The sequence below is a fragment of the Phaenicophaeus curvirostris genome, chromosome 8, assembly GCF_032191515.1.
Source record: "Phaenicophaeus curvirostris isolate KB17595 chromosome 8, BPBGC_Pcur_1.0, whole genome shotgun sequence".
Classification (NCBI taxonomy): domain Eukaryota; kingdom Metazoa; phylum Chordata; class Aves; order Cuculiformes; family Cuculidae; genus Phaenicophaeus; species Phaenicophaeus curvirostris.
The window spans coordinates 18,053,982-18,069,592 of record NC_091399.1 but is presented as its reverse complement, the minus strand read 5'-3'; the positions used below and the strand labels follow the sequence as shown (position 1 = coordinate 18,069,592).

The window sequence follows — 15,611 nt, the reverse complement described above, 5'->3', positions numbered from 1 at the left end:
CAACCCTCTGTTGTTACTCAGGGAACTTAGAGGGTTTTTTTCCCCACAAATACCGGTTTGCTCTGCATTAACACTTAAGAGTTCACCAAGCGGCTGAGTGCAGGAGCTAAGGGATGCAAGCCAAGAATCTGAAAGAATAGGCAGTCATCCACTAGCATGTTGTTCATGGAGCACACAGCTGAATGCTAAGCACGTTTCCAGGACGAGCTGTCAGCGTTGGCAGTTGGGTACGGCCTAATGAGGGTGGTAGAGTTGAACCGGCAATCCTCTGGAGCATCCGAACAAAGATCCTGGCTGTGGGAGGGAGATTCGGCTACCACAAGAAGTCCCTTTGAGTAAATGGAGATGTGGGTGGTTTTGGAGGGGATTAGAAAACGGGACCTGAAAGCAAGACCTCGGCGCTGTTGGAGTGTGTGCCAGACCTGACCGAGGTGCTCTGAACGGGTTATTTGCTAACTGCAAATTGTGATTCTCGGCTCTGCCACGCAGAGGTGTTTAAGTGGTAAAATGCCCTGCTATTAAGTGCACGCGTTGTGTTACACAGTTCTCAACCTGTGCTTTTGTTCCACAGTATTGAGTTCGACCGAGACTGTGACTACTTTGCCATCGCTGGGGTGACAAAGAAGATTAAAGTCTATGAGTATGGTACAGTCATTCAGGATGCGGTGGATATTCACTACCCTGAGAATGAAATGACCTGTAATTCCAAAATCAGGTAGGCTTTGACTTTGCATTTGAACTCAGAGCCTTATCCATTTGCTTGTTTACGTACAATAGCTGTTTTGCTTTCTTGATCCATCGTGGAATGGGAAAGGAAAGGAGGTAAGCAGGAGCTGGTGGAGAGCTTACTTTGAACTCTGGGGTGGATCAAGTGGCACAGGCACTGTTATTTGTGTATGACAGGCTCATCCAAAGTAATAGCAGGCCTCGTATCTAGAGAAGAAAAGCAACTGCTTTTGTGGTTTTGCAAATGCCGTTAAATACATACTGAGTTAAAGGGGAATAAAAGCAGAGTAGTGGACGTGCTCCAGGTAAAGTCTTAGCTTGTCTAAAGGTAACTTCTGTGTCCAGTTCTTCATAATAGCCACTGATTCCTTCATGCTGTCTTCTTTTCATCAATTGGATCCTTTCTGTGCTGCTGAGAGGCTACTAGTCCTCAGGAAATGTGCCTCATTTGCACCTTCTGCCTGTGAATTTTCTGCCTGAAGTACCGTGCTGCTCAGCCTCATAATATCAAGCTCTGGGGAAAAGACCTTGCTTGATTTTTTTCTTCTATGCTGCTATCGTCACTGTCAACTTATTTTGTATATTTTTAGGTTACTTAGAATCGTAGAATGTTTTGGGTTAAAAGGGAGTTTAAAGCCCATCCATTTCCAATCCACTACCATGGGCAGGGACACCTCCAGCTTGACCAGGCTGCTCCAAGCCCCATCCAGCCTGGTCTCGAACACCTCCAGGGAGGGAGCAGCCACAACTTGTTGACTTAAACCAAAGAAATGCAGACCACCATGTCAGAACTTCAGTTGAAAGAATCTGACTAATGTAACTTAAAAATCCTAATTCAAAAATTCTGTTAAGGCTCAGAAGTAAATATTACAGACAATCAAACTGATTCTGTATTATAATAGAAGTCTCCATCACTGAACTGGTTTTATTTGCTACTTTACATTTTAAATCAGTAAAGCACCCACAGAAGTGTAGGTAATAAATTCATGTAACAGTCCAGCTCGCACAAAACCAAAAGGTTCTGCAGCAAGATTAATAATGTTTGCAAGCTTACTTTATGGCATGAAAGTCACACTTAGCTTTGTAGTTTACACACGTTTCTTAAGATAGAGCAGGCACTCCTGTGTCACTCGCCCTGATTCTTCTCGGGAGCCACATAACACTATTCTATGAAGGAAGAGATGTAAATGCAACTGACCCTGGGACTGGCCTTCAAGATGGATAAAAGCAGTCCGAGAGGGGTTTGCATTGATAAGCCTTACTGATGGTGGAGCTCATGGTGTGCTGCACTTGTGAAATGTTCAGCATTTTTGCCTGAGACATAGCAGAGTTCATATTGTTCAATTTTGTCACTCTGGAGAGAAGAGCAGAAAAACAGAACCGTCTAGCAGTTGATTAATACTTTTGCCTTAATTAGACAGGGAAAGCAATGTGTACTTGATATTTCTCTGTTCAAGAGTACTTTCAAACTTGCTACTTGAGATTTGGCAGGGATCTACCCCAACGATCCTGCCAGGTATTAGGTAGCTGTTTGTCCTCCCTTCTCCGCAGTCACTGGTTAGGAAAGCAACATCAGCACCTTCACCCATGTTAATCTTGTCAGCGTTGTGCTTCAGACAAGACACCATTTTCACTCAAGATCTCTTCTCTCTCCCTCCAATTTCATGCACATATATGTTACATGAATTTATTACTTTCGCTTTCATGGGTGCTTTAATGCTTTTAAAATGTAAAGTAGCAAATAAAAACAATTAAGTTCAGAGATGGAAAGTTCTGTTATAATACAGAATCGGTTTGATTGCCTGTAATATTTACTTTTGAGCCTTAACAGAATTTTTGAATTAGGATTTTTAAGTTACATTAGCCAGATTCTTTCAATTGAATTTCTGACATGGTGGTCTGCATTTCTTTGGTTTAAGTCGGGGAGCTGTGGCTGCTCCCTCCCTGGGGGTGTTCGAGACCAGGTTGGATGGGGCTTGGAGCAGCTTGGTCCAGTGGGAGGTGTCCCTGCCCATGGTAGTGGATTGGAAATGGATGGGCTTTAATGTCACTTCCATCCCAAAGCATTCTAGGATCCTGTGATTCTGTGGTACGTTTTATATATATGTGTGTGTGTGTGACAATGCTTAATGCGTTGTCCTCTGACGTTCTTCCTCAGCAGAGGTGGACAGGGTCCTCTTCCATCACTCCTCGCCCTAGTTCCTCTTATTCCTCCAAAGAAATGTATTTTTTTCCCCATTGGCAACCCCACATGACATCAACCTTCCTTTGTCATGTGAGTGCTTTTGGTTTTGACACATCAAGGCTGGCTGTCAGTCAAAGCCATCCTCGCCGTTCCCATTAGCTGTGCTGCCAGTCACTGGGGCTGGGACTTGCTAGCGCAGTGTCGAGCGGCACAATAACTCGCTATTCTGACGTGGCATAGCTTGAGGGAGAAGGCTGTAATTTCATTACGGAGCACTGCAGTGTGCTGCAAATGTGCCTCTATTATAATAGAAAAACCTAAACAAGCGGAGCCTGCTTTTTGTAAAAAGCCTCGGCTTAAAGCTGTTGATCTTAATTAGGGTGGAGGTGCAGCTTCTCCCAGAGGCTTCTTCTACCTGCCAGTGCCCTTTCCAATATCGGATATGTTTCTGCTTGGCACATGGGTGGTACCTCTCTCCTCTGCAGAGAGGTGGGCAGTCTGTGCAGATGGGATGTGGTGACAAGTCTCTCCTGCTGGCTTGTGACACCAGCACAGCTCGTAACGCTCCTTCCATCCTCGCACGGCACCAGAGTTGTCTGTCTCCAGGCGCTTTGGCTTTCCAAACACCCGTCATGAGAAGCTCACCCTAAATTGATCCTGGTTAACCTTGTTCAGGGTGATGATGCTGAAACATAAATCATTAGCGGTTATGTTGGTGAGTCAGCTTTTAGAGGAGCAGCAGCTCCAGCAGGCTTTTGTAAAAGCAGACAGGTGACAGCATTTGTGAGGACTTGTGTCTGGCCAAGAGCGAGTCTGCTGGCCCAGAGCAGCTGCGGGAAGGGAAGCCCATGCCCGGGATGGGCTGGCATCAGCCCAGCTCTGCTCCACTGTGTGCCAGCTGGGCGCCTGCTGAAAGGTTGAGCTTTGTGCCAGCAGTAATTGATTGTAGGCTTTTCTGGAGCAGAGCCCCGATACCAGCTGTAGCTGAGTCTTTTTTTTTTTCCTCTTTTCCAGCCCCCCTTTTACACCCACCTGCTTCTTAAATACATTCTTTTTTTCATCATCTGCCGAGCTTTCTCATCCCTATTTTTAAGAATGAGGAGGAAGTTGGTGTGCTGAGGTTTGGGTAAACGTGCATCGCGTCCCCTGGGAATGACAGTGGCATAAGCTTCCAGGAAAAACACAAGATGATACATAAATCCTCATAAAAATCCCATTTACAGATTCATAGCTTCAGTACAAAAAACAAATCCTGCCATTGTGTAGTAGCTATAAACAGCGCTCTGTGAGCTAATTATGACTTGCCGTGTCCCTAGCTATGGCAGACAATGATCTGCAGCTCCTCCCGTGCAGGAGGAGGTGGGAAAGGGCAAGAAGAGGATGAACGGCTATCAGCAAGCCATAGCTCTTCTCTGATTTATTCAAGAGGGAGATTTGTTGTTTTACCATAGGTTGCGGGGGGCGGGGAGAAAAATGAGATCTTGCCTTCAGGTAAAAGAAACTGGCTTTAGGCTTCGTTAATCTACAATAGGTGATGTGCGAGTGTGGTTAGGTAAACACGCTTTTGAAATCCACGTTTAGTATTCTGCACGCTCTCCACTGTGTGTTTGCAGCATCTGTACTTCAGTGATAGATGTTGCCACAAACCTCCAAAAATCAGCTGCATCTGTTTAGTCAACTGCCGTAAAACCAAGAGATTGGTGGACTTTTTTTCTAGGAGGCTGCTGGTACTTTATTGTTTTCATTTTTTGTTGTCAGTAAATCAAATGCGTGATTGCTCTGTCCTGATAGCAGTTCATGGGCATATTGCTGTCGGGTTTTAAAATGGCAGCCAGTTCTCACTATTTAGTTTAAATTAAGCAAAAACTTGCCGTACAGTGGTTTTCATCTTTGTCTTTGCTATTTGGAGAGGTATGAGTTCTCTTTGTGTTGGAGAAACCTCGTAAGTGGCTGTGTTGGATGTCCCTATATATAATGCAGAGAACGTCTCGTGCTAAACAGGTTATAAGGATCTATACCTTCAGCTTGCATTAATTTCAGTTTTCAGAGTAGCTGCTTCACTTTGCTTTTAAAAAAAAGCTTCGTCTTATCGCATTTATCTCCTAACCCTACTATAGGTTTTCTTTGGGTTGAATAGAAAAAAGAGTTTTTAAGAAACATCCATAATGGGAATGTAATCCTGTACCTCCTTCAAGTGTTTGCTCAGTGGTGTCATTTACATGCACTAATAGATCACTCCCTTAAAAACATTTCTGTTGTAAAGCTGCTGGGCACCAGTTTGACTCCCAGTAATACACTGGATCCAAAGCACTTGGCACTCGGAAGCGGGTCAGACCACAGGAGTTTGTGCCTTATTGAAAGCTTTAACACTCAGTGCCAGAGGAGCGGTTGACAGCAGGTAACTTGATCCTGGATTTGAGATGTTTCAGCCGTAAAAACACTGGCTCGCAAAAGAAACATTACTGTTACTGACAAAGCTTACTGAGCCTGCCGCTCGAGTCTCTGAATAAATGGAAAGACGCATATAAATATTTATGGAGTCAGGATTTCTGTGTGTCCAGCTCGGATGCTGAGGTCAGGAGAGTGTTTAAGGTCAACGATTAGCTTTCAACTAGAGTTCCTCCAGGCTGAGCTCCTAGGACGGAAAGCTATCACAACTTACGGCAAGGTAAACCTCTGGGGTGTAACTACCACCCTGTTTCTGGATTAAAGAACAAAGCAGAAACTGAAAAAATACAGCTGCTACTATTTAAAATAAAAGATGGCCTCACACAACTCTTTTTAATCCAGTGCTGAATTATGCATTATCTTAGCCTTAGGTAGCTATTTCTCTGTATCATATCTAATAGCCTCCACATTTCAGTTTCTCCCTCGATGTGACTTCAGGCCGTCTAAAGCTTGTCTAAAAAAGGTTATTTTTATGTATTTGTGGGGTTTCGATGCTTAACCTGTTTCAGCTGCATTTTTGGTCTGTCTCATCTTTGCCCTTTCCTTTCCCCTTCTCCAGCTTGCTCCCTCATGCATTTTTGAGTCTGTTATTCAGTTTGCTACCCGTGATAACATCTCAAGGGAGCCTGAAAAAGTAGGTGCCTTTGAAGTTTCAACAAAATTTCTGGTGTTGGGGGTGGAAAAAAGATCAATGCTTCCCCTGAGAGGAATGTGGCAATGGTTTCTCAACCCTTTGTGGGTCTCAGGAAAGGCCCAAGGAAGAGAAACGTAGTAATGTCCCAGCTTCAGGACAGACTTCTTTCAGGACTCTATTATCACAGATGCCAGAGAATACAACCAAAGGCCATCAGCCCGTGGTAAAAAGCATCCTCTGCCTGGAGAGGGAGTTCCCCAACATCTGATCCAGCCGTGAACTGTGCTCTACAGAAGGTTACTTTTGAGGATTTAAGGTATAGAGGAGCTCAAGTGTTGTAACCTTAAGGAAAAGGCTCTAGTTTCAGATTTGTTAAGAGAGTTGGGTGGTGATGAGGGGAGAATTAAGGCAGAACGCTGGAACAGGATTGGGTTTGTCTTATTATGATCCTTTAATCATATTCCTTAAAAATGAAAGATTTATGGTGTGTGTCACTTAAAAGGTGTTAATTGAGCCACTTAGTGGCTGCAAATCCCTAAACATTTTTCACCTGTCAGTTCCTGTTTTCCTCTCTCAGTCTGTCTACAACTGCTTTCCAAGTGGGTCTTAACCCCTTGTTAACACCATCTCATTTCAGTGGGACAGAATGCTTAGCTTGATCGACATTGTGCCAGACCTAGTGGACGTGCTTTTGGGCACAGAAGCTCTTCACGTTCTCCACCTATATTGATTGATCCAATAAAATATTACTTCTCCATACAAACCTGACACTTCTTATATCCTCAAATCTATCACATCTCAAGCAGCACTGTTAAACTCTGTCCTTTATATTTTTCTGCCTGCGTGATGATTCCTACTTTTCATTGTCTGGGTTGATTTCTTTTTTGACAAGATACGGTTACGTGATTATTCTCTTCACAGTTCACCTTGCAATGCCCATCCCTCTTCTGCCAGTCGGATGTGGATCTCGTGCTCCCCTGGCATAGAGCATCCATCCTCTAACCAGCCAGGGTGGCACCAGCGTGTCTGCCTTTCTCTAGGACTCTCTCTGCATGCTTATGCTGCCAGACATACTCTCAGAGCTGTTGAGATAGAAGACTGCCTTCTCTAAGATTTGGCCCTGTTCTGTATTCTTCCTGCTTTTGTGTGACGGCTAAACTTACAGATAACTTTCTTTTCCTTAAGCTTCTTGAAGCCCTGACTTAAGTGGAGATCAGATAGCACAGGTCTGAGCAAATAAATATCTAGTGCAGTGTCTACCCTCCTGCCATTAGCTGGAGGCTGCTCCCAATCCAGAGCTTCCCTGGGTTGTAGCTCTAGGGCTCTGAACTGCTTTTGCCTCCATCAGTGACTGCTTTGCCTGGAAATATGACTCCAGACGTCAGACATGGTTATCTCTGGACTGCTTCAACCTTCACCTCGCAGTCCTAGTGGGCATCTCCTGCCAGCTTCATTTGGTCCTCAGGGAGCCACTTAAGCCTCACCGAATGAGGCTTCTAGTGAATCATAGCTTGTCAAGACCTGCTTTTCTGTGTGGGTATCTAATGGCAGTGGAGCTGGTGTAGTGATAGCTCCTTGATACATTTGTGGAGAGTCCTTGTGCCTACAAGGGTTGAGGACACTGTCATTTTCTAATTAATTACGTAGGTGGAAGCGGTGAAACCAGGGAAAGCATTACCTGAGCTGTATCGCCTCAACCATCCTCTTAGCAGCAGGTGGTTAAAGATGAATTTTGGGTAAATAAAACTTATTCGGTTTCTGAATGCAAATTTTTAAAGCCAAGAGATGCTGTTATATGAAAGTAATGTGCAAATGTGTGAACAGGCTATCGGTAGGGGTGCGTGCAGGAAGTAAAGTTTGATAGGTTGAAAGCAGTGATATCAAATATCCCTTTGTATTGGCCATCCTAAGGAAAGCTCCCGATGATCCACTGAGGAAGAAACGTCTTGGATGTTTTCTCCAAGCGGTGGTGAGAGGCTTGGAAAAAGCTGCTGCCATTGGACAACTGTGTCTCATTTCTGAAATCAGAGCTGGAAGTCTTTTGGATGCCTCTGAAGTTTCCTGCTGACACAAGCACCGACAGCATGTTATTCCTTCCTGTATTTCTTCAAATCTGTTTTTAGAACCAGTTGAGTTTCTTGCCTCCCATTATTTGGCTGCTCCAGAGCCTCAGATAAGGTTGTTGGTTCTGTGCAGCCAAATAGTGGTGAGCTTGGACTAGTGGCTGGTGTGCGTAGTCCCTCTATAGTTATAAAACTCACCCTAGTGAGTTCAGTTGGACTGTGGTCTGGAGCAGAACACCAGCTGTGCTTGCTGTTATTTAGCTAATTGAACAAAGAGTGGTTTTATTTAACTACCTTAAAAGGGAAAAGGTTTTTTCTCTTTCTGTGTGTAAATGCTGTGTTCCTAAGGAAAACAGGATGTAAATGTATAGTGGAACCAAGAATTTGCCAAGGTATGATAATCCTAAGTGATTCCATGTACCTACATCGTATTTAAACATTTAAACACACTGATCAAAGCAATACTAAAAAGTTACAGAATCGTGGACTTATAGTTTATCTTGTTGGTTAAAAGTTGGCCCCCAGGCTTCCCTAATCTAGTTAACTGCGTCAGAGCTGTTTGTTGACCTTCACGAATCGGATCTGTCAGTTCAGCTTCTGCTACACACATCACACTTGATACCAACTGGTGTGCTTTTGTGCCAGATGGCACAAAAATTGGGGAACAAGCATTACCAGTTTTCTTACCTCTGTCACATTTTTTGGGAGTCAGAGTGGAGGCTTAGTGCCAGAGCGCTACGAGTGTGCCTTGGCAGCGTCACTGCTCTTGTTTTGTCTGCTGATGGTTAGAGTTTGGCAGTGGAATTATCATTTAGTTTTGCAAGGCCACTTAATTCAGTTTAAAATAAAAACCCATGCATTGTATTTTGCAGTTCTCTTGATCAGAACCATCTCCTAAACTGCCCTTAGCAAACAAACTGCTGTTTTCTTCTAGATAGGAAGGGGGGGAAGGGTGTCTTTCCTCATCTGCAGAAAGCTGGAAGTAGTTTCTCAGAAGTCCAACTTCCGTAGCGGACAAGTACACTTGGACTTGATCTCAAAGGTCTTTTCCAACCTAGGGATTGTATGATTTATACATATAGGTATGGAATGTTAAATGTGTGGTAGGGGAGAGGTTCATTTACTGTCTGTGCAGCTCTGCATCTTACATATATACCTTCTGTTGGGTAAGTAGTTGTCTTTACGGTAATAATAGTAGGAGGAGCTGTAGGCAGGAGGCTGAGAAGTCAAACCCTGAGCTCTCGGTGAGAATTTGTGTGGAATTCAAAAAGCAAAGCAATCGCAGTATTAGAGGTGAATAAGTTAAAAAAAAGAATCTCAAGCCTTAGTGCTTCGTATTGAGGGGGGCAGCATCACTTAAGCCAACAATGCTGGTTAGCTTGTGGGAGAAGGTTTGTTATCTTTCTGATGGGGTTTGGTTTTTCCCTTTCCCAAGAGTTTCAGTGAGGTGGTGTGATCGAATGCTGCGTGCTTTGTGAAGACACTAATTGCCTGACAGATTGCAAGAGTGATTTCTGTGTTCTAAGGTACGATTTATTTTAAGCTGACCAAGGCTCTTTTTCTTTTGAAGCTGTATCAGCTGGAGTAGTTACCACAAGAACCTGCTAGCCAGCAGCGACTATGAAGGCACCGTCATCCTGTGGGATGGATTCACGGGACAAAGATCCAAGGTCTACCAGGTAACATGCAACCAGTGAACCACACTTGACTACACCGGGGGAGCGGTACTCAGCCTGAGATGTTGCTTCTAGCCCAGCAATAGATTTTTATGTTCCACAGGGTGAAACGGATGGTAAATGTGTCTTGTCCGCACAGCTTTATTGAGCTGCAGTCCTCCAAGGGAGGCAGCTATATCTTCTTGTCCCAGTCATGAGTCAGTTGACGGTTTCGTGCTGCTGCTTTCAGGTAGGGAATCTGCGCAGGGAGAAATTAGTTCCTGGAAGTTGCTTGTGTCTCTCCAAGCTTGTTCCACTTCAGTCTTTGTCAAAAGCCTCTTGTAAAATCCTGCTGCCGTGATTGCTGCTGCAGGTGCTCATAAAGCAGAAGAGCGAAATGCAGACTTTTAAGTGGCGAGGCTGGGAGAGCAGAGCAGTAGGCAGAACCCTTCCTGACAGAGTCCTGCGCTCGGCAGAGCAGCATATGCGTCCAAGTGGGCTGAGCTCAGCAGCAAGAGCTGCTTTAGGAGAACTTTCTGGTATTTTCTCTTCATGCAATTTCAACATCGTGTTTCTGTATAATAGATTGTGAGAGACTTGTGATCAGAACAAGGAGGTTGGAAGAGAAGGTTGTCTGTTTAGGGAGAGGCTGGAAGTGCTACAGGCTGTTGGGAAGGTAGCATAGTTCATTGAAACTGGTCAGTGATAACGAATAAACTGCAGACCAGCATTCAACTCCCCCTTATTGACAGCTCAACCTAAGTTCTAATTCCTGTTTAAGCCCTCGTTTACTTTTTCATTGCGTTTTGGTCATTTTATACTGCTTGCTTTCACTAATCCTTTACATATCTCAATTAAAAAGAAATCATACTGGACAAAATAAATCCTGTCTGTCTACCTCTCAAATATATTTTGCATTTCTTTATGAGGCTGAATAATGAACCTGGGGAGTAGCAGCTGTTGCTTGTGTTAAAACAAACTCATTTTGCTTCCTATCAGATTACTTTAATTTTTTATGTGGATTTGCATAGAGGCATGCGTGCTGACATCTGCTTCACATGTATTAGAAAGCCTTTAGTGACTTTATCCTGGCGAGCTTTTCATGTCCTCATCTTGCAAGCCTGTATGAAAGCTTTAAACAAAGAATTTCACTGAATTCCACGTCTCATTCAATGCAGTGTTTTGCTTCCCTGTGGGATGTGCCAGCATAGCGGATAGAGCTTTTCTGTGTTTTGGGGGAGAGTGTGCATTCCTGAAAGAATATTTTAGTGGAAAAACATGGGATTAGAAACCAGGAGTTTTGTTTAATAACTCAGTAGGAAGGTGAGGAGTCCTGGAATTTCAGAGAGGAGATGTTTGAAATGGCTTCGAACAGCCATCTGATTGGTATTGGGAGATAAAACTGTGATCTACTAGAATGAAAAAGCAGCACGTGGTGGAACCACAGCCAGTCAAACCATGCTGCAAAACCAGATCTTTAATGTATATTTCCTGAAATACTTTTTTTTTTTTCAAGTAAAAAAAAAAATCCATTTTAGTTTGTAAAGTTGCTGTTCTGCCGTTTTCTGTTCTTATGTCATGCCTAGCATACTACAAGCATTGGTCTGATTGCGAGAGAAGATATTTTTTGAGAAACTGCTAAACACAGTAAGCTTCTCTGTCCAGGACTCTCCTGACAATTTATATCAAACAGCGTGTCTTTTTTCTTCTGTCTTTTATCAGATTATAGTTCACTACCTTGCAATATTTTTCTTGTTTCTCTAAACAGGAGCATGAGAAAAGGTGCTGGAGTGTTGACTTTAACTTGATGGACCCAAAGCTCTTGGCTTCAGGCTCTGATGATGCCAAAGGTATTATTCTTTTTCAGTTTCTGTGCAGAAGGTTTGCACTTTGTGTATTGCCTCTGAGGAACAAAAATGTGATATTTCACGTAGCTGATTCCTCAGCTGCCTTCAATATTTTAGTTGACTTCAACAGTCAACTAGAGCGACATAATGGTAATGTGGAAATATATTTACTGAACTGTTCAGATCTTAGAGAAAGAAAGGCTGTGTTTGAATTCAGAGTTTTTGGTGCAGTGTTCACATTTTTTTGGGTGTTATACTCTGTAGCTGGCATTTTCCAGGACACTAAACAAAGCAAAATGTGTTTTAGCATCAGTTAAGCTTGTGGAGTTAAGGCCTTGGGGCCTTTCAAAAGAACAGCATGTATTTATATTTCAAAAATGAGATTGTTGGGGAAAAACAGAAGTTAAAAATGCCTGCTGCAGCCTTCTCTGTAGTTCTGAATGTTAAAGGCTGTGCACACTGAGAAGCTTTCCACTTTCATGTGTTTCTCGGAGCTTAAGAGTCGCATGGTGTGTTGAGTGAGAATGTCGGGAGCAACTCTCAGCTTTCCACACTCCAGGGTCCATTTGACAAAGGGCTTTTGGAGAACCATTAAGACAAGCCTTTTCCTATCATACTGGTAGAAAAATCGTAGAATCATAGAATCGCTGGATTGGAAAAGATCTTTGAGATCATAGAGTCCAACTGTCCCTGTTCACTACTAAGGGAGATCCATGAGCACTTCATCCACCTGTCTTTTAAACCCCTGCAGGGATGGGGACTCGACCACGTCCCTGGGCATCCTCTGCCATTACCTGAGAACACTTTCAGTGAAGAAATTATGTTCCTCTCCTTAAAAGAAATAGGAACCTTCAAAAGAAAGGGATATGTAGTGTTCCTCATGCCTTACAAACAAAATTTTATCTGTAATATATATTTACAACATTAAATTAGAGTTATAAAGCAGCAAAAGCTTTAGCGTTCCTTTCATAGTTGGTGGAGATCAACTCCCTGAGATGGGCTGATATAGCTCTGGACAGAGCTCTTCATCGTTTGCTTTGAAATGATAAATTAATTTTTCATAAACATTAAACCTTGCAAGCTGCTCTCCCCTTGAAAATGCTTTTAAATTCCATTTCAAAAGAAAGCTGTACTAGTGTTCCTCAATTGCATTCGGCACTCTTAATGTAGCTGCTAATTCAATTTACAAAATCCAGCTTTAATGATTATTTTATATTTAAGGTGGGTTTTAAATGTTTTTGATACCTTTCCCCCCACGCACCCTTTTTGGTGGAAGTCAAGACTGTTTTCCGTGTGCTTAAATGCAGCAGTAGCGAGCATTCACCTTGTAAAATATCAACCTCTTCATCACGCTGCTCTCCACTCATGCTATGCATTTGAAAAAGCTTATCTGCCAGGTAGACATGCATTTATTAGCATGTTAACAAATTGTCTGGTTTTGCAAAGCCAGCTGCGAGCAGGGCTCCCATCTCTAGTTTAACACCTCACTTCTTCAGTAATCGTTTCTAAAAGCGTAGTGTTTACTTAAAATTATTGTAATAAAGTCAGCAGATGTACATACCATGCATTTCAATTCAGAGAGGTCTTTTGAAGGTGTAGTGGGATTTTGGTAAATAAATCTGGGCTGGTACATCTTTGTTCTTTGCTTCTACCATGGTTTGTCTGTGGTTTGTACACGTAACAAGACAGAGTTCTGTGGGAAAGTAGCTGAAATAAGCACAGCTCGTAGGAGTCTTAAGGGACAGAGCAACAGTAGTAAAAGTCCAAGTTAATGTTCTCGTGTCCACTTCCACTTCAGTGATCACATGGAAAGGGTTAAACACGAGGAAAAGGTGACACCTATGATGAGTTTTCTTAAGTCGAACCTAGGTGACTTAAGTTTTTGTCTTTCTGCTTTTGTTCAGCAGTTTGAGTTCTGGCCAGCTTATAACACGTCTGGCCAGGCACAGCATCTGGTGGCAAATCCAAGTTCTCCGTACCCTTCCTGTCCTCTTTTACTACTCTGCACGTGTGAGGCCGCCCTGTGCTTTCTAATAAGAAATCTCAGTGCAGGCAGATCTTGGTGTGTAACTAGAGCTAATATCACCGTGCTTCCCTGGAAAGCACAGCTGCAACGTTTTCCTGTCAAGTGATCAGGACAAGCCAGCAAAAAAGTGACAGCTTACCCGGTTCTTCCCGCTTGCCTGCGTATCCACCTGTCTCACCTCGGTCTTTTCAAGCTGGAAGCTAATTTTTAAGGCACTTGGTATGCTCAGCAGACGTGTATGGGGGAAGGAGCTCTTGGATGAAAAATCCTACCATCGATGCTTCCCGACTGTCTCTGCCTGGGCTCAGGTGCAGCAGAGGAGGTGCTAACGGATGGAGCACTAATAGGGATAAAATGATGATGCTGCAATTAGGAACAGCATCCTTGGGCCTCGGGTTCTGCATTATCCTTGTTAGATGAAGATAATCCAGGATGCTTATTTGTGGAAGATCTTTCTACTTTAATAGTGGATAATGAGAGCATAAAGTCAGTATTATACTTGAAGTAACTACTGTGTGTATGAAAAGCTTGCTTTTATCTACTGCTGTCATGCCCTTCCCATTTAGAGGGACAAAGGTAGCTGCGTATCTCTGTGGGGACCCAAAGAGACAGCAGTGAGCAAAATAGAAGTGTTTACTTATACTGCAGGCAGCCTGGGGAAGAGGCAGAGTCTTAATTTCAGTTCTTTTTATGCACATAATAACGGCTGGAGCTATGATGGTCATGTGAGTAAGAAAGGGTGATTTTTTTAGAGGAGCTAGAAGTTATTTTAAGGCAGGAGGGCTGTGATATAATTGCTCTCATGGAAACGTGGTGAGACAACTCGCATAACTGGAGTGCTGCTCTGGAAGGCTACAGACCCTTCCGGAGGGACAGGCAGAGAAGGAGAGGCACAAGGGTAGCCTTCTGTGTTAGAGAGAGTTTTGACAGTCTCAGACTCGTTAACGGTGATGATAAGGTTGAGTGTCTATGGGTGAAAATGTTTCATTACGCATAAGGAGAATGATTTCCATGCAGCCTTGGTAAGGAAGGCCTTGGCTGTGAACCCTAAAGCTGTTTTCTGTAGTGTCCCTGAATTCAGTGGGACAAAGTAGATTTTTAGGGTTGGCTTCATAGAAAAGAGGCTAGTCTTTTAGAGGGGAAACTAAACTGAGAACTGCACATCAGAGTTTGCCCCCCAGCTTCGTTGAGGACTTCCAGAGTATTGTTTGGGTCGTTCTTTTCAGTGATACTCAGCTCCTTCAGCTTCTGCTGACTTGCACTGGAAGTATATGTGTTTATTGCTCCTGAAATATCAGGTTGAACTTTCAGTTTGCTCATTTTTCCTGACTAAAAGAAGTTCAATAATTTCCTGGAGGTCGTTGGATTCAATTGGGAATACCTTGAAAGGTCAAGGACATGTTGCTAGTTAAAATACCAACCAAAATATCTGCCTGGCTGTGTCTTCGGGAAGGAGGAGTACCCTGCAGTCATCGTCTGCTAACAGCCATGAGTTTACATCATCCTGACCCGCACAAGGCAGCGCATCAAAAATTTTGCCTAGCAGGACAATTCAGCAGCTTCCTTCTTCCCTAGGGAAGCAGCTTCCCTTCTTCCCTCAAATCTGTGCAAATGACTTTTCTGGTAGCAGTATCGTATTCCTGGTTTACAGCTTTCTCAGAGTAGGAGCAGTCTGTCCCTCAGACGATGAGATAAGAGTTTCAAGAATGACAGGCTGGATGGAATATCCTTCCTATCAGTCTACAATTGTGTGCATCAACACCTTCAGCTATTGCACTACCGGCGTCTGCCTCTTTTTCTCAGTGTTTAGACAGGGAACTGAGGTATAGAGAATTAATTTATAAACCTGCACATTTGGTTTAAAGCTCCAACCAAATAAAAAGTATCTTGTAAAGGCCCTAAAGTTTAAAGTTCTCCCCTCAGCCTTCTTTTCTCCAGGCTAAGAAGTCCCAGTTCCCTCAGATGCTCCTCTTAAGACTTGCCCTCTTCTGGACGTGCTCCAGCAACTCGATGCCCTTCTTGTACTG

At 43.4% G+C, this 15,611-nt stretch overlaps 1 protein-coding gene across 3 annotated transcripts in view; it reads left to right on the top strand.

Annotated features, from left to right (window-relative positions):
• Window positions 1–15,611, top strand: part of COP1 (COP1 E3 ubiquitin ligase) — a 134,205-nt gene that overhangs the window by 56,384 nt on the left and 62,210 nt on the right. For all 3 annotated transcript variants that reach the window (XM_069862616.1, XM_069862615.1, XM_069862617.1), the window contains exons 12-14: window positions 572–715; window positions 9,627–9,735; window positions 11,480–11,561. In XM_069862616.1, the coding sequence (XP_069718717.1) occupies window positions 572–715; window positions 9,627–9,735; window positions 11,480–11,561 (335 nt within the window). The remainder of the gene's footprint in view (window positions 1–571; window positions 716–9,626; window positions 9,736–11,479; window positions 11,562–15,611) is intronic.